The sequence below is a fragment of the Mustela putorius genome, unplaced genomic scaffold (assembly GCF_011764305.1).
Source record: "Mustela putorius furo isolate JIRA1106 unplaced genomic scaffold, ASM1176430v1.1 tig00000083_pilon_pilon_pilon, whole genome shotgun sequence".
Classification (NCBI taxonomy): Eukaryota; Metazoa; Chordata; class Mammalia; order Carnivora; family Mustelidae; genus Mustela; species Mustela putorius.
Window position 1 is genome coordinate 9043296 of NW_025421273.1, and position 18309 is coordinate 9061604.

General features: G+C 37.8%; 1 protein-coding gene across 6 annotated transcripts in view; it reads right to left on the reverse strand.

The window, feature by feature from the left end:
- INPP4B (inositol polyphosphate-4-phosphatase type II B) overlaps nt 1–18309 on the reverse strand; it is an 830315-nt gene that overhangs the window by 35336 nt on the left and 776670 nt on the right. For 5 of the 6 annotated variants that reach the window (XM_004768442.3, XM_004768441.3, XM_004768440.3 and 2 more), the window contains one exon: nt 17377–17531. In XM_004768442.3, coding sequence (XP_004768499.1) covers nt 17377–17531 — 155 coding nt within the window. Of the gene's footprint in view, nt 1–10976; nt 12157–17376; nt 17532–18309 lie in introns of those variants that run through there. The other variant, XM_004768443.3, reaches the window with a different exon arrangement.

Here is an 18309-nt window from a genome sequence, read left to right on the forward strand (position 1 = left end):
GAGCCTATGCCCTCAGAAGCACAGATATGAAGTAAGATTCTACCTCTTCCTACTTGTGCAGACTTGAGCAAGTCATTTAATCTTTCTGTGGCTGTTTCCTTATTACAGGCTTAATCTGCAGGGTTTCAAATAAGGTTTAAGGGAGTTCATGTTTGTAAAGTGCTTAGAAAGATAGAGTAAGCATTTTACACGGGAAGAGAAAAGAAAGAAGAAAGGAAAGAAGGAGAGGGAGGGAGTAGGGAAATACAGACCTTTGTCTTATTTTACTGTGTTCTTCATGTTACATGTAGGACATAAAATGCAATTTTGCTTGTAATTATTTATAAAGGGCATTAAAAACAAAGAATGCTTTGAGAGATGGTGGCAGTATAGAAGGGAAGAAGGGGCTGTATCTACTTTGATATTGAAAGGGGATTGAAACGATTAAGCAGAACACAGCAAGGATTTTCAAATACTTGCAGGCTGACATAAGGAAGGAGAGACTGATGGACTGTATGTTGATCCGCACAGATGAGTGGATTAACAACTGGAAGTTATTGGGTGACAGATGTCAGCTTAGCATGAAGATGAGTTTTATAAAATGGATAGCCGTCCAACCACAGGATGGACTGATAAGCAAAGAAACAGATTCCCTGCTACTGGGCATGTGCAAGTAAAGGTTAGCTGACAATCTGTCAGGGAGGTTATACAAAGAATCCCTGCCTTGGCTGGCAGGGTCACTAGGTAATCTCGCAGGCCCTTTTCAAACACTGCAGCCTTAAAATACCACTAATATGAAAAGTTACAGGTGCACAGAAATGGAAGTAGCTTGAAAACTGATTTTTTTTTTTTAGGCGAGTAGCAGGAAGGCTTGAAAGATAACATTTTATTCTCTACCTAAAGCTTGTAGCCCTTCACCAACCCACTAAAATAATGAGCAAAGTCATCTGCCTGGCATATTTGGAGGAAGTTGATGTGTCAACTCCCAGGTATTCTTTTTTCTCAGTTTGTCTCATTTTAATGAGATACATGCTGTCAGGTATTTCTTTACTTTGTGTTACATTTATTTTTACTTAATATTAAATTTAGTGGCCCAAAGAGGAGTGTAAGAATAAGCACATCTCTCAAAGTCATAATGACTGGGTCATCTGGATGAAGGTGCAATTTATAAACAAGATCAAATTTTTGATCTAAGCAAAAGGAACATAAAAATAATTTATATATATATGTATATACTTATATATATACACTTCTGTATGTATACATACATATATATGGATATAAGTATTTACATATATATAAGTGTATACATATGTATATATGTATATGTATAAGTATATGTATATGTATATGTAAAGTGTATATATGTATATATACATATATACATATATATACACGTATATATATATATACACTTATATACATATACATATACTTTATATATTTATGTATATATATGTTGTGTGTGTGCATGTGTATATACTATCTATGGTTAGGCCTTCACGGTAAGTCAAAAAATAACGTTAAAAAGATTCATTGCAATTCACTTTTCCATTTCAGTGACTTCATTAGGATCATAAGTCCTACAAGCCTGCAAAATTCATTTTGTTAAAAAAAAAGTGTCTTTAGACTATTCTTCAAAGTGGTTTTACACTATTTCCTCAAACACAGAGATCTAACCTCGCTCCCGTAATTCCGTATAAATTCTTGCTGTTGCTCCGAGAGGCATACCTTCTCTCAGTTCAGACCCTGCCATCCTCCAGCATGTCTGCTCCAGACCACCAGAGCCAAAGCCAGGTACAGAATCTTTCTTTGAAAATCCCTCAAAACTTAGCTAAAGGGTTACTATCAACTTAAGAATGATATCTAGGTTAAAAAATAGTTACTTTACAAGGCATATGTTCATTAACATATAACATGTTGAGGTGCTGGACCAGAAGATATCCAGTTTCTCTTCCAACAGTGATTGAACCGGAAAAGCATATTTATAGACCTTGACTCTGACAGAAATGAAAAAAATCGATGTTAACCACACTTGTTCAGATTTTTCAATAAAATATTTATCTTCTGTCAAAATACTGTATTTTGCCTTTAGCTATCTTGCCATCAATGGCGACAGAAGGTCACGTGTTGGAAATGGTGCAGTAAGTTTCTTTACACACGAACAACACCACTGCTTGAACAGTTGCTCATTATTTATTTATTTATTTATTTGCAGAAACATGGCAAAAAAGATCAGATCACCTAGCATTTTCCTTCAAGGAGAAATAAATACGTAGGGGGAGTACATACCGTGTTCCTTGTGGCAAGTCTCTTTTAGCTGCTGGGGAAAATATCAGTCTAGTTGTTGTGCAGAAGCAGAAGGCTTGCCTCTGTAAGGGGGAGAGAGCCCTGTCTGCCTGGAAGACACCCCCCCCCCCGCCCGCCCGCCAACCGCCCTGGCCGACAGGGCCTGGCCATGAGAAACAGGAAGAATTTCATGGAAATGAAAGGTGACGCACACCTTTACCCCATCAAACTCCATATAAATAAATGAGAAAACTTCTTTTTCCCGCACACCCTCCACACACGTGGTATCAGATTTTTTCAATATTCTTTTAGTTTTCCTTTTTCTCGATGTGATCGAATTAAACCAAAATTTTGCTTCCATTACAAACCAAACTCTGGGGGAAATTAGCAGACTTTGGCAATGTGCAGGCAGCATGTACTGATACTATTTTGACATTTGGCTCGAGAGAAGGATATTCAAAAGGCAGCTGCTAACTTCCAAATTAAAATAAAAAAACTTTTAAAGTACACATAAATTGGGGCGCCTGGGTGGCTCAGTGGGTTAAGCCGCTGCCTTTGTCTCAGGTCATGATCTCAGGGTCCTGGGATTGAGTCCCGCATGGGGTTCTCTGCTCAGCAGGGAGCCTGCTTCCTCCTCTCTCTCTCTGCCTGCCTCTCTGCCTACTTGTGATCTCTCTCTGTCAAATAAATAAATCTAAAAAAAAAATACACATAAATTGACTTTTTTATTAGCATCTATATGCTGTCTTCCCCAAATTCTGAAGATTTTTAAAAAATACTTAATATTTTTTCATTTTCTTTTCATTCCCAGCAGCCACACCAAGAGAGTACATCCTTCTTTTGTTCTTCAAGGGGTGTGGGCAAAGGTGGCAAAATAAACATCCGCACATTTATGCTAAAACTGTATCAGGCAGACTGCAAAGGAATGTAACTTCTTTTTTTACTTGGCAGAAATAGAAATGGAAAACAATTTCTACTTTCCATTACAGTCTGAAATCATAACCTCAGTAATATGAAGTTAAAATTTTTTTTTTTAGATTTTATTTATTTATTTGACAGACAGAGATCACAAGTAGGCAGAGAAGCAGGCAGAGAGAGAGGAGGAAGCAGGCTCCCTGCTGAGCAGAGAGCCCAATGCAAGGCTAGATCTCAGGACCCTGGGATCATGAACTGAGCCGAAGGCAGAGGCTTTAACCCACTGAGCCACCCAGGCGCCCCTGAAGTTTAAATTTGTAAAAGAACTTTAAGCATTGCATTTGGGGAGATTATAATTGACATGAATATCAAATATTTTTCAATAAAATATTGTTAAAAAAAAGTCATAATGACTGGGTCATCTGGATGTTTTATCCCCAAATAAAGCACCATTATTTAGAATTAATTTTCAGTTATGTACAGTCTTTCCTGTCTGTTCAGGAACCACACAATTCCCTAGGAACTTTTAACTTATTAACGTGCACAATAAAATTGTATTTATGAAGTCAAACCAAACGGGAGGGAGAAGATTAAATTCAGCGAACGTTTGCCAGAGTTTGGGCCTTCCAGAAAATGGCAACCATGCATTTTCTCACGTGGTCAAGCTGGACCCATGGAGACACCACTCGGCTGCCTCGGTTCCTCTGACATTATGACCATGTAATATTTAATCATACCTACCTCACATATAGGGACATGAGGTTTTGTATTCTTATTGGAAAAATGGTCTTTCTTTCTTTGCGACTAGAGATGGTGGAGTTTTCAATACATCTATCTATTTCAAAAGCAGTTGCTATAAAATCAGTTTGTTCTCACGAAGAGGAAGGCATTTGCCTCTTCTTTTCTGGCAAAAATAATGTCTCTTGACAGCTCTAATATGCCTTTTTCTCACTTCTGTTCCAGTCTTTCCAAGAGAAAAAAAATCTTTATCACAAAATCAAATAAAACTATCTGTGTTATAAACATTCCATCTCTGAATTCATGTTATAAAATTAAATTATGGAACAGAAGCTGAACAAAGGATGATATCTATTGTATTCCTATTTTCCAGAGCAAAAGAGCAGTCAGGGTGATTTGCAAACTCTGAAGCATATAAAAATATAATGCTATTATTTTCTCAAATAGTTGAGAGGACAGATATCACTTTGAAAACACATAAATTCAGATGTAAGAGACTGAATTTTCCTTTTTGCAGTTTGAAAAAAACTATGAATCAGTGTTATTCAACTTGATTTGACAAGTGCTAAGTATATATTTAGGAAGTCTTTAGCTTAGGATAGAGGAGACGCTTTATGTGGTTTTATTCTTAGGTATTTAAATCCTGCCTTGTTTTAAAAAGAATTGAAGGCAGTTTAAATGGGTACATAAAATTCAGTAAGATATCAAGAATGAAAGTGGGAAAGAAACAGTAAATGCAAGGGTTATATCATAAAAAGAAATTAGGACTGAGGCCACTATATATATATATTTTTAAAGGCCCATTAAAGAATGCTATCTATTTCTAGTAGATGGATCACAGAATTGGCTGTGAGCTTTTTAGGATCTCTGCAAAAGGGAAACCATGAAATTAAAACTCACATGCACACACAACCATATCTAGCTACCCCACTCCCATACCCAAATGCACACACGCACTCGAGTTGTTCTGGAGAATCATAAACAAGCCTAACGTTAATGCTGTAGAAATGAATGCAAAGACTATTTACTCACAGAGAGGGAACCTTACGAGGTAATGAAAAATGCCCGCAATACAGATGAACTTTGAAAAAAAGAGAAGTCATTCACGAAAGATCACATATTCTATGTCTCTATTCATGTGAAATGTCCGGAATAGGCAAAGGTGATGAACATTTTCTAAAGTAAGATTGTGAGTGCCTGGGTGGTTCAGTGGGATAAGCATCTGCCTTCTGTTCAGGTCATAATCGTGGAGTCCGGGACTGAGTCCCACATTGGGCTCCCTGCTCGGCAGGGAGTCTGCTTCTCCCTCTGATTAGTCCCCCTTCTCAGTCTCTCTCTCAAATAAATAAAATCTTTAAAAAAAAAGATTAAAATTAGATTGTGACGATTGTTGTTCTACTTTGTGAATATACTAAAATCTACTGAATCGCACATTTGAAAGGGTGAATTTTTTCTTCTAAACTTCAGATAAACAAGAAGTAAGTTTTTGATATAAATATACCCTGTATATTTCATGAGGCATTCTTTTTTTTTTTTTTAATTGACCTAAGATTCAGGTGTGCAATGTAGTGGTTTGACATCTCTCTATGTTACACTGTGCTCACCAAATGCGTGGCTACCATATCACACCATTATAATATCATGGACTAGATGCCCTATGCTATATCTTCTATCCCCATGAGTAACTGATTCTATACCTCTCACTCCCCTTCACTATTAAGTGGATGAATTTTATGATATGATATGGTATGGTAGGTGTATGTGAATTTTATCTCAGCAAAACTGTTAAAAATGCATACTATCCTTACACTAGACCAGAGGTTATGAAACCTAAGTACGTATCACACTCACCTGGAGAGTGTGTTGAAGCACTGATTGCTGGGCCCCCCTCCTACGGTTTCTGATCCAATAGGACTGGGGTGAGGCCTGGGAATCTGGACAAGTTCTTGGGGGCTGCTGTTGCTGTGGGTCTGGGAACCACCCTTTGAGGAGCAGTGCATAGACACTATGAGTAACGGCAAAGGTTGTTTCTTTTGCTTTCCTCAGTATGGTTCGAGGAATCACACCAATGCACAGTGTAGTACAAACAGGTTGACGAGACACCATTATGACAAAGAAGGTGGTAGCAATAAGCATAGTTCCTCTGACGATGCCACAGCCCAAGCAGCAGTTACTTTTTACTGATCCTTACTGTGTAACTATGTTACTATGTACTCTGTTATGTGCTTTGACGATCATTTAATGTAATCCTCACAAGAGCCCTATGAGATGAAGGTGCTGGGGAAATCAACACTGTAATAGTTAAACTTTATCAAGCACTTACCTGATATTCCTGTTACCAATTTCTTCATATACACTGTTTCACTTTACGCATAACCCAAAAGTTCCTAGCATTTCCTTCTCACTGCCAAGAAGTGGAGAACCAGGTCATCTATGCCCAAAGTCTTTCCTTTTAACTACTCAACTACACTCACCACTCTTTACCAAGCTGTCTTAATACTTAGATTTTAAAGAATTCATAGCAACGTGTCTGCCAAAACAATGCTATGACACTTGAGAAATACCACATGTGCTTTTTTTCCCTACTATAATAAACTACCAATTTTCCAAATGACATGCTTTATAAATTACCCTCCTGATCCCTGTAATGATGTCATTCACACTCATCTGAATCCTGATAGACTCAATGAGTGGGAGAGAATGGGGTATAATTCCACATAATATATTTTTGCTCATAGGACTTGAGGCAATTATCCTTGGGCATAAATCCATTACGCCAGACATTTGAACTTTTCTGTCATCTGTGATCTTCTGATCAGGAGAAAAGTTTGCAGCATTTTGACTGCTATTCCATAAACCTATTGACTCCCAAATTTAGTTTTTTATTAGAGAGTGGCCAATGAAGACCTTCAGTTTTTTCTCCTGGGCTAAAGACTGGAGCATTATAAGAAAAATAAAGGTTAGAAGGAGGGTTGAAACCTTTCTATGACAGTGTTTACTCAAGTAGACTAAACACACTAATGAAGGCACATACTTTTACACAGTACACTGATGATACATTGATTTTAGCAGTTTTGGATTTATTCTCATGGGTGTTAGGACAAACATAACAGGCATATCAAGTCCATGAATTCATGAATATCATTCCTTAGGACAAGGTTGAAGGTAATGATTATTCAAGTGACACGTGTGGAAAAAATTATTAGGTGGTTTAATGATTGACTGATATTTGGGAAGCATTACTATATGGGCACAAAATGCCTTAACAAATTTGTCAACTTTAAAAGCAAGCAAGGTCTGAGATAGAACTGTGACATTTGTTTCAGATCCACGTGTGTAATCCTGAGTTGTTCCTCTCTTGGAAGGGGGTGTGTGGGTTGAGCAGTATGTGATGACGCCCACTCACTTCCTCTCTTCTTGCATATCAAGTTTCCAGGAGCAGAAACAGACTTTCTAGATTTTGGCCTGTCGGAATGATGTGGTTTCCACATATCATTCAGGTCTGGACCACCTGCATCTCTGGCTTTTTAAAGAAAACAAGGCCTTTCTAGGGCTAGTCTCTGCCACACCTCATTTTTCACGTGCAAAAGCATCAATCACCTCCCTTTTTGCCTCTGTGTGTGTGTGTGTGTGTGTGTGTGTACACACGTCTCAGCTGCAAGTCTCCATCCCTTGTCCAAATTGGAGCACTAAAATTTCACATATTATGTCACAGGCTCCTGTCAAAACACTCCATTTCTCTGTCCAAACCGAAGAGACCCTTCTGGCCTACTCCACTGTGCTTTTAATTTTTTGGAAAAAAAAATAAACAAAATGAATGAAAAATATTTTTAAAAACTATCATTCCTGAAGCTCTCTTATCTACAACTTGACTTAAATACAATAAATCAGTATATAGGCTAGAACCCTTTCTTAACTAGAATTATATGCAAACCTCCAATACATGCAACATGTAATAATAAAGATGAGATGCTAGAAGTGGAAACACAGATGGCCAATCAATGTTTAGAAAGAGGTTCAATATCACTTATCATCAGGAAAATACAAATTAAGCTTAGATACCACTTTTCATCCATCAGATTGGTAAAGACCTGTACAGTGCACATATTTGGGCATGTGGAAAATGGGAACACAGGTGCATGGGTTGAGGGATATAAATAGTATAGCTATTTTGAAGAGCAATCTGGTAACATCTAGTAGAAATGAAAATATAAATACCTTACCAACCACTTCACTTTTATGTTTGTTATACTGGAGAATTATTCATGGATAATTCATGGATATATTCATGGATATATATATATATATATATATATATTCATGGATATACTCATACTCATATGTATTCATGGATATACTCATATGAGTGTGGCTACTGCAGTGTTGTTCGTCATAGCAAAACATCAGAGACAACCTAAAATTCAATAGGGGAATAGACAAATTGTGGTCTAGTCATATGAGGGAATATTACATTAAAGGAGATGACTAGAACTATGTATGAATGTAGATCCTTAAAAAAAAAAAATACCTGCTGAAGACAATGAGTTGTTGGTCTACATAAAAACAAACACTCAACAAATGTAATGAATTCACAATCAGGAACCTTAGCTCACCCACTTAAATATTTCTAGTCAAGAACTCCTAACTTCTCCTTGCTGCTTCCCTAAATCATATTCATCCTCAAGATACAGCTCAAATCCTACTTCCTCCAGGAGCAGCTCTGTCCACAGTGATTCCTTTCCCCTTCTGATCCACTCTGGTTATAGAAGTTTTAGGCATGTGGCCTCTCCTGTCTCATAACTATCCTTGTGGGCATTAACAGGGGTTCCATATATAGAATGTTTTATATAATTCTTTATGCATAGCAAGAATTCATTGATTACTAGTTCCTATTCTTATTACAAATGTATTTTGCCCTTTGTTTAACACGGCACTGAGCCACAGAAGATACTCAATAAATGTTTACTTTTGGCTCTGAATAGGATGATGACATACTCCTGTTCCTGATATATTTGGCCATCTCCTGAGGTGGAGTCCTTGGCTTGTTATTTACTGGATATCCTAACTCACTAGTGAAGTCTGTGGGTGTTTGAGGTTGGGCACGTGCATGTTCTACTCCCTGAATGCTAAGGCACTGCTGTCCAGAACGGCATATGATCACTAACCCTCTTGTCCAGGCTTGGATGCTCCTAGATTCCCCTGTTACCACTGGCAAGCTTCTCGCAAGATATCCAAACCATCTAGCCCATAGTCATGGAGAGAGAGTTTAAGCCATTTAGAAACCAAGTATTTCTCTTGGGGCTTTTTTCCTAAGACCCTAAAGACTAGGGACATTTCTCAACTTCAGGAGTATCAGAGGAGTCATGGAGGAGAAACATGGGCCAAGAAAGAATAGGCTGGGCAGGTGGTGATGGGATGAGCATGGGGAGCAAGCAGACTACCTGATACCACTGGGCACAGCGACTTTCAGTTAGTAATCCCATTTAACACAACCACCACAGAACAGAGAGATCATTACCCCCATGTTACAGATGAGGAAACTGAGGCCTGGAGATTAATTTGTCCAAAGATGCATGGACAATGAGTGTAAAAATTAGGACTCAACCCCAGATCTTCCTGACTTAAAAAACTCATGTTTGTGGCAGAAGTTAAATCTACTTCAATTAAATTCATTTATATTTGTTTCCCTTAAACTACACACACACACACACACACACACACACACACAAACGCACACATATGTATATATATATTCCATACACTTATATTTCGAGGCCCTCAGGTGATAATTTCAAGAACTGAAAGAAGTGACTTGTTTGGGAAGGTAAGTGCAAGGCAGGTGCTCAGATGACAAGCACAGGGTCTCATGCTACTACTAGTAGAAAACAAATATTCTACACAAAACAAATTAGGAAGAGCTAGACCTCCAAATCACAACTCAGAATCAAAATAATATGACACACAATAAGCGTATAAAGAAGATTACCTAAAATCAGCACAAACGTTTTATTCAGGAAGTTGAAAGTTTTTCTGTAGGTCATTCTTTGATTTCTCCAACAAGTTCACCCTTTGGTGGTTCATCTGTGGATATCTTGCTAAAAGACATCTGATTTTTTAAAAAATGTATTCTTTGCCACTACCTTTTATCTTATTGGTCAACTGAAGCCAAAACATCCTAATAGGGTCAGTGTTCATATGACTATTAGCAACCCTACGAGGAAGGTGACTCCACCTGGGCTTGTTGCTGTTATTCGTCACAGATACGGACTGAAGGGATGCTGCAAGTACACTACTGAAGTTCTCCAGGGAAGAGAGAACACTTGGTGCTCATGGAAAAACTGTTCGCACTTATGCTGGTCTATATAAACACAGCCCTTTCGGGTAGTCAGGGCATCACTGAATGTTTCAATGACCTCTGCCTACAATGCTTATTATTCACTTCAATTTTTGAAATAGCAGAGAATATGAAATAATGGCAACTTTTCTCCGGCCCATAAAATTCAACAAAAGTAAAGGAAAACAAGATGAAGTGAAAACAAGACCAAGGAAAGAAGAAGTAATGTTTTCTATTTTAACACAAATGAACTACAGGACTCTAAAGTAAAGCCCACAAAGAAGTAAGCCATGAGGGGCACCTGGGTGGCTCAGTGGGTTAAATCCTCTGCCTTTGGCTCAGGTCATGATCCCAGAATCGTGGGATCGAACCTCGCATCAGGCTCTCTGCTCAGTGGGGAGCCTGCTTCTTTTCCTCTCTCTCTGCCTGCCTCTCTACCTGCTTGTGATCTCTGTCTGTCAAATAAATAAATAGATAAATAACATCTTTTTTTTTTTTAATTTTTTTTTTTTTTATTTGACAGAGAGAAATCACAAGTAGATGGAGAGGCAGGCAGAGAGAGAGAGAGGGAAGCAGGCTCCCTGCTGAGCAGAAAGCCCGATGCGGGACTTGATCCCAGGACCCTGAGATCATGACCTGAGCTGAAGGCAGCGGCTTAACCCACTGAGCCACCCAGGCGCCCCAATAAATAACATCTTTAAAAAAAAAAAAAGAAGTAAGCCATGAGGAAAAAAAAAACAACCTTTACTGACATTAATTGGTTAAGGGTCACTCATTTACAAAGCAGAACATTTCATCAGTTAGGCAATAAAAACAAAATAAATTTCAGGTGCAACATGTTGAGAATGTGCCATTCAACAAGATAAAACTCAATAAATCTAATGGGCCTTTTAGTCTTTCTCTTATGAAGTCAATATTTACTAAAATGGAGTGATGAAAGCCTCATATCTAAAGGGTAACAAATGGTTGTGTGCTGAACTGAACCCTGATTAATCTTACTAATGGCATATCAACTATCTTAATTTTAAGAAGCTATTGTAGAATGACAGATTGCAGAGTAATGCAGCATAAGGAAAATAAAAGTTACAGACAACTGAGCAATATGGTGTCACATTGTTACATTGTAGACACACATAATCCCCGTGTTCCTGTTAAGGGAAATAAGACTGCACTGGCATTGTCATTTTCATTTACTTTTTAGTGGCTATTTAATTTCCCAACACAATCATTTTTGATAAAGCATGACATTATATAATCCAGTCAAATTTTCTATTTTAAAATCCATTCCTAATTATCTATTAATGAAATATAAGCTTGAAAGTCCTTGCTAAAATTGCTTCCCATAAATGCACTGGACAAAATGGTTCTTAGCATCAGTGGAGATCCCATAACCAAAAACTGAGAACTAATACTGCACTATCCCTCTCTTTTAAAAAAATCTGCCAATTATGCTGCCACCATTTTGTAAATTTCCATTATAGAGGATTCAAGGGAAAATTTGTCAATACATGTACACTTCAAAACTCATGGAAAGGATAGATATACCAGGCTTATAGTCTCACCACAAAGCCAAATAAAATAAAATAAACACTGAAGGGTAACAGGTTTAAATGAGTTCTACTTCAGTCAAGGGGTCCTCCACCTGGCCTCTGACCTGGAAGCCAATTTGGGCGGGACTCCTACAATTCAGCCCCCAACTCCCCCAGGGTTTCTAAGGAGAATTGAGAATCATTGTTTTGTCTTACAGTATAGGCAACTACTAAGAGTTCCTCACAGGGCAAGATCTTCCTAGATACTCTGCCAACTTGGCTCATCTGAAGAGGCCCTTGGGCTACTTCAGTCAAGCAGACTGTACCAGAGGCGCACGCATCAGGAGTGTGGGCCTGTGGGTAATTACGGCTCTGTAGGAAAAGAGAATGACATTTTTAGTATAGTACAAAGGGTGGATTCAGACGGTGAGTTAAGGTAGGTTTTTTGTGGCCTGTGTGTTTTTGAATTGGTATCATAACCTCTTCAAAACCTTCAATTTCATCTTCTGGAATTTTGCTGATAAATATGCCACAACTGAGTACTAATTTCATGTTTAATTCTAAATGCCTATGTATGCACAAATCTCCTAAAATAGGTGACCTGAACATTCTAGAAACCTGCATTATTCATTCATTCATCTACTCATTCACTGAATACTTATCAAGAACCTACTATCAAAAAAAAAAAAAAAACCAAAACAAAACAAAAACCCTACTATCACTAGGGATGTTCTAGGTACCGGAAAGTTTGCAATGGACAAAGGAGAACCAAAATACCTGCTTTCATGGAGCTTATTCTACCAAGGGAATTTCTGACTAAGCAGCCAAATGAAGCTTTACTTATTTCTCTTTATCTATTACATTTCATTTATCCATAAATAACCTGAAACTTAGAGAGAGAACCACAATGCAATAGAAAAATTTAATACAGATAAGGAAAGAGTAAAACCAAAACAAACAAACAAACAAAAAACAAAAAACAAAAACCCAAAACCAGCAATGATATTATAACCTTGGTGAACTTTAAAAAAATACAGAGCAAATAGCCTGAAAGATGGTTAGAATAATTCAAAGGTAAAAGAAACAGCAACTCATGTCAAATAAAGTGAAAAACCAATATTTTCAAAAGCATAAAAATCAAAGCCCTTTACAACACTGATTTTTTAAAATCTAAGGTTGTGTCCCAGAATATTAGTAAAGTTCTTAAAAAATTTAGATCCCTGGATCGGTCTCAGATCTTCCCAATTATAAACCATAAGGTGTCCAAAGATCGTTTTAAAAAGCCCCAGAAGCACATTTTCAAGCCCATATCTGAGGGTGGGATTTCCTAGATGGCAGACGGAGAGTTCTACAAATCCTTTCTTCCAAAAACCTATGAGAATTGAAAACAGGATCAAACCCCACCATTTCAGGACCCTGGTAATCAAAAGAAATCAAGCAGCAAGCTGAGAACTCTTGCTTCTTGGAAAACTGCCCACAGTGGGTAAGAGGAGGGGAAGTGTGTGCTCTTCCTGCCCTCGCTCAGCTCAAGTTCTGCTAGGGTGGGCTGGCAGTGGGCTGGCGGTGTGCAGGACTGCCCTGAATCTGGACAGCAGGAAATGCCACTCCCACCATTGTCTGAGACAGCAGTACTCTTCCAGGCAAATGGATGCTGACAGTCAGCCTGATGGCTAGCCTGAGATAGCAGTTCCCTGGGGCCACTCCCAGACAACTAGTTGTTCATTTAACCAGAGATCCTGAAAATGAGAGCTCCACGGAGCTCCGCGGAGGGTTTTGATAAACTTTCACACATTCTGGCCAACTAGGAGGACCTAACAGGCAGGTGGAAATAAAAGGGAGAGCAGGTTTGAAAACTCCTAAATTCTGAATATGTTCACAATCCACAATGATCATCGAAAGGGGTTGGAGGCTTTACTGGATTGAGTTGTTGGAGTGCAACCTCTGGCTTATCATTGGCCAATGAACTATAGAGACCTCCCAGAATTAAGGCTTAGACATGAAAGCAAGAACCAAACTACGATCTCGAACGTAACTGAAAACATAATTTAAAAAAATAAAAAAGACAAAATTGCTACATGGTTGTGAAAAGCAGAAGGCAACAGAATGACATCCTATTTGGACTGTTCTTCATTTATTCAACCCTTGTTTTATTTGTTTTACTCTGGACACTGTACTCAATGCCCCAGCACAATGGTAGACATAATAGATAAAGTGGAAATTAGTTCATATTCTAGAACTAGAGTCTGCTCTTCAAGGTCTCAGGATTTGGGCAGATTTCTCTAGTCTTATACACAGTCTCAAATTTCTAAAAGGACATGGTTTTTAATGATCTGTAAGATTTATATAATACACTTGACCTTTGAACAACACAGGGGTTAGGAACACAGATTGCCCGCAAAGTGGAAAATCCATGTATAATATTTGAGTCCCCCAAACCTAACTAGTAATAGCCTACTATTAACAGAAAGATTTACTGAAAATATAAGCAGTTAATCAACATATATTTTGTATGTTGTATGTATTATATATATACATATATATATATGTATATAATACATATATGTACATATAAGTAAGTTAGGGGAAAAAAGGATATAAGGAGAATCATAAGAAATAAAGTGCATTTACAGTAATGTACTGTGTTTATTAAAAAACAGTCCACAAGTAAGTAGACCAATGCAGTTCAAACTTGTGTTGCTCAAGGGCCAACTGTATTTAAGTAACAGATTTAAGAGTCAGATACATTACCAAATAATTTTAAGTGATAGTATTTTGGTTCATTTGGTACCAGGAAAATAATATTAAAATATAACAAGGGCGTCTATGTTCCAGTGCTGACTCTAATACTTTTAATACTATTCTGTCTGAATACTAATACTATTCTGTCTGAATAGTCTTTGCCAAATCATTGTATAGCTCAGCTTCGCTGCTGATAAAGTAAAGCAGATCTGACTAGATTTCTAGAGTCACTCTTTGACCCCAGCTCTATGACTCAAATTCTAAGGTCATACAATAATTCACATTAACATAAAATAGTTACAAGAAACCTATCCAGGTTTATTTTAATTAACACAATCCATCCGTAATTAGTACAGCATTTGTAAACACATGCGCACTTCAAGGTGGAAGATAAAGAACTATTTTCTTGAGCACATAAAGCATTGCATTTGAAACCTTATGTATGAGAACTGGCAGTAGACTTCATTTTAATATATAGTATTTGAGTCAAAACTTGTCATAGTATATTCACAAAGATTATAGGGACCATAGCTGACTAGCTTTTACTGTACCTGGAAGATCAGAATGTTAACATCATGACTCTTGATATTTATTTTTTATTTACTAACAAATATCATACAGTAATGGCTGTGTAATCATTTACATTTAATCCTCAAGACACTCCTAAGAAGAGCTTCTATTATTATTCATCTGTTTTACAGATAAGGAAACTGAGGCATCAAGAGGTTGACTAACTTGCCTAAGGCACTAAGAGGCATTAACCTGCTCAGGACTGGGGCACCTGGTGCCACAGTGGGTTAAGCATGTGCCTTTGGCTCAAGTCATGATCCTGGGGTCCTGGGATTGAGCTCTGTTTCTGGCTCCCTGCTTCGTGGAGACCCTGCTTCTCCCTCTCTCTGCCCAATCCCCATTCCTCTCCCGCCCCCATTCTCTCTCTCTCTTTCTTTAAAAAAAAAAAAAAAAAAAAAGTAAAGACTTAAAAAAAAATCTTGCTCATGGCTAGTAAGTGGCATTAGGCATTAAAGCTCAGGTCAGCTGGCTTCCAAACCCCATGCTCTCGTTTACTGTATGTTTCCAAAACTCATAAAACAAGGGGCTTGGACTGAAATACAGAATATCCAAAGAAGGAAATGATGGCAGTTATTAAAGGAAAGGACAAATCTTATTTCCTTTAAACACAGGCATATATGTGCACTCACACGCAAGCCCTCACAGCCTCATACAGCTCTCACGCATTCACAAAAAAACAAATGATAAGTTCGACAGATTTGAAATTTCTAAGATACATATATAAATATATATTTTCACTCCCCAGAAAAGTGGTGATATGGAAGTTAAGATCTTCGGTGTGATTGGATTAAAATTTTTAGACCCTACCTTGTTTAACAGTCCAAACATGAACCCTATAAATCTTAGGTTGTGAGCAAGTATGTTACATAGATAATGTCGATTCTATAGCACCTTTATGCAATACCACACTATCTGGTTTTATATTTGAACGTGTATATGATAAATATGCCTTTTATTTACCAAATTTGAAAGATTCATCTTTCTAATTTAAGGGTCTTCTTTTTTTTCTGCCTTAAACAAACCACAATTACATCTTCTAGATAATTCATGTTTGTTGAATCATTGTAGTCTTCTGGTGTGTATCTGGCCTAAAATATCACGTGTGCCTGCTCTCCCCACTTAGTACCTTTGTTCCAACCATAGTGACATTTGTATTCTTCTGCACATTAGAAGATTTCAGCTTCAGATTCTGAATTCGTCCCATTAGTGCTGAGAAGTTATTTTTAAAATAAGTTTTTTATATCAACCAAATGCATTTTATATGGCTGAGATGTTCATGTCAGGCCTCTAAGACATCCTTGTACATTTATCAAAAAATCATGATAGAACTCCACTGAACAATGATAATGCCGAGAGACATGAAATGGGGAAACAGAGAAAGCTCCAGAAATCTCTCATGTAGTGGGGAAAGCATGCAGGCACAGGGCAAGTGCAGACAAGCGTCCAGTCCCCACTGAAAGACTGCAGCCATTAAAAAAAAGGGGGGGGTTCATGATATGCCCGATAAGAAGCAGTTCTCTCCACAGCATCACGGGACATTCCTTTCTGGAAATAGAGAGCCTGTCCCATGCTATCTGCTGTGCTTCTGAGCCAGCTTTGCAGCAAAGAGGACAATTTCGTTTAACTTTTTAATGAACGTATGTCCTTGCTGACAGACACTGTGAATGCGACACTTTTTCCTTCCCATTATGGCTTAGACTTTAGATTTAATTACAGTGGAAATGAATCAAGAGACATGACTTCAGGCATAGCGTTCTAAATGTCGGCAGAGTAACAACGTTAATTCTCTGTTCTAAAGCATCCTTGCCATCCCATCTTTATGATGCGTGATGTGAAAATAATTTTAGGAAGGAGGTGACCGACCCGGAGACCTTACAAGACATTGGGAAGATCACCTGTTAGTTGTGGTTAGGAGACTTTTTTTTTTTTTTGGATAATGGCTGAGTTTTATTTTGTGTATAGTCATAATTACTAATACACAAAGAAATTGTTCTTCAAGCGTTACACATGAAAGGACCTTTAAAACTTAGATCCTTTAAAACTTGGATCTAAATGAGTTAATAAGCTATTATCAAAATCCAGCCACATTCTCTTTTATTGCCTAAAATGAGTAGGGGGAATACTTAACATTATTTTATCTTTCATGCCATGAGCTACAAGCCAAGGAAATGCAGGGAAGTCACTAAATATTTAGTCTGCCAGTAAAATATGTATTTGGAAAACAAAAGACCCCGAACTTTAAAATGTCTTTAAAAGAAAGAAAGTTGAAGACATGCGGGCTACCTTCTCATACAATCCAGGGCTCGGATAAAGAAGTCCTTGTGCAGCTGGTGCTCGTCTCTCAAGATGGAGCACTGTTCAAGGGTCACCGACATGGACGTCCTGTCCTTGGCACTTTTGCAACAGGTGAAACGAATACCATTTAGTTTGCGACAAATCTGCAACACAGATGTACAAACAGTTTATTGCTCAGCCGCAGATGGCTCTGAAGTGTCGGACTCACCTAAACACTTCTTATCTAAACACTCCAAATTTATGTTAATTTATGATCATCAATTGGTTCAATCGGCCCTAGCGAGTGAAAAACATTATCGTTTCATTTCAAAAGCTAGTGGAACAGATTGAATTTATTTAGTTCTTTGTATATGATGTGCGAGGCATGGGGTTGTGGCAGCCTTATGAGATGGTAAATATCCAGCACAGGCAGCAGTGCTCCCTGAGGGGGTCGGGTTGAGGGGGCGGTGAGCCAGCCCTAGCCATAGTGGATGACAGTCAGGTCACAGCTTAGGAGCAACACCTTAACTGTGAAGGGAAAATACAATTGTATTTTCTGGATCAGACACTGCTTTGAATCTGAAATAGCTAACATTTTCTTATTTTGCCTTTAAGAATCTTTTGGGAGTTTGGGCTTGAGGTTATGAGACTTCAAACATTTATATGGCACTAGTGTAGCAGTTAGTGAACCACTAGCCACTCATCAATGCAATGAGTAAGAATAAGGACAGCAAAGGGTCACTGTGAAATGCACATCTGCTGTGTCTTGGTTTCCCTATTTCTATAGTTCCTTTGAGCCATATGAACCTAACACGCTTGACTGGCATGTGATCTCTTTAAATTCTCATTTTTTTTTTTTTATTTTTTAAAACTCAATCAAGACAAAAGCAAATAGTTTTGTATTTTTTCAATAGAATATAAAATATTAATACAGTAATATAT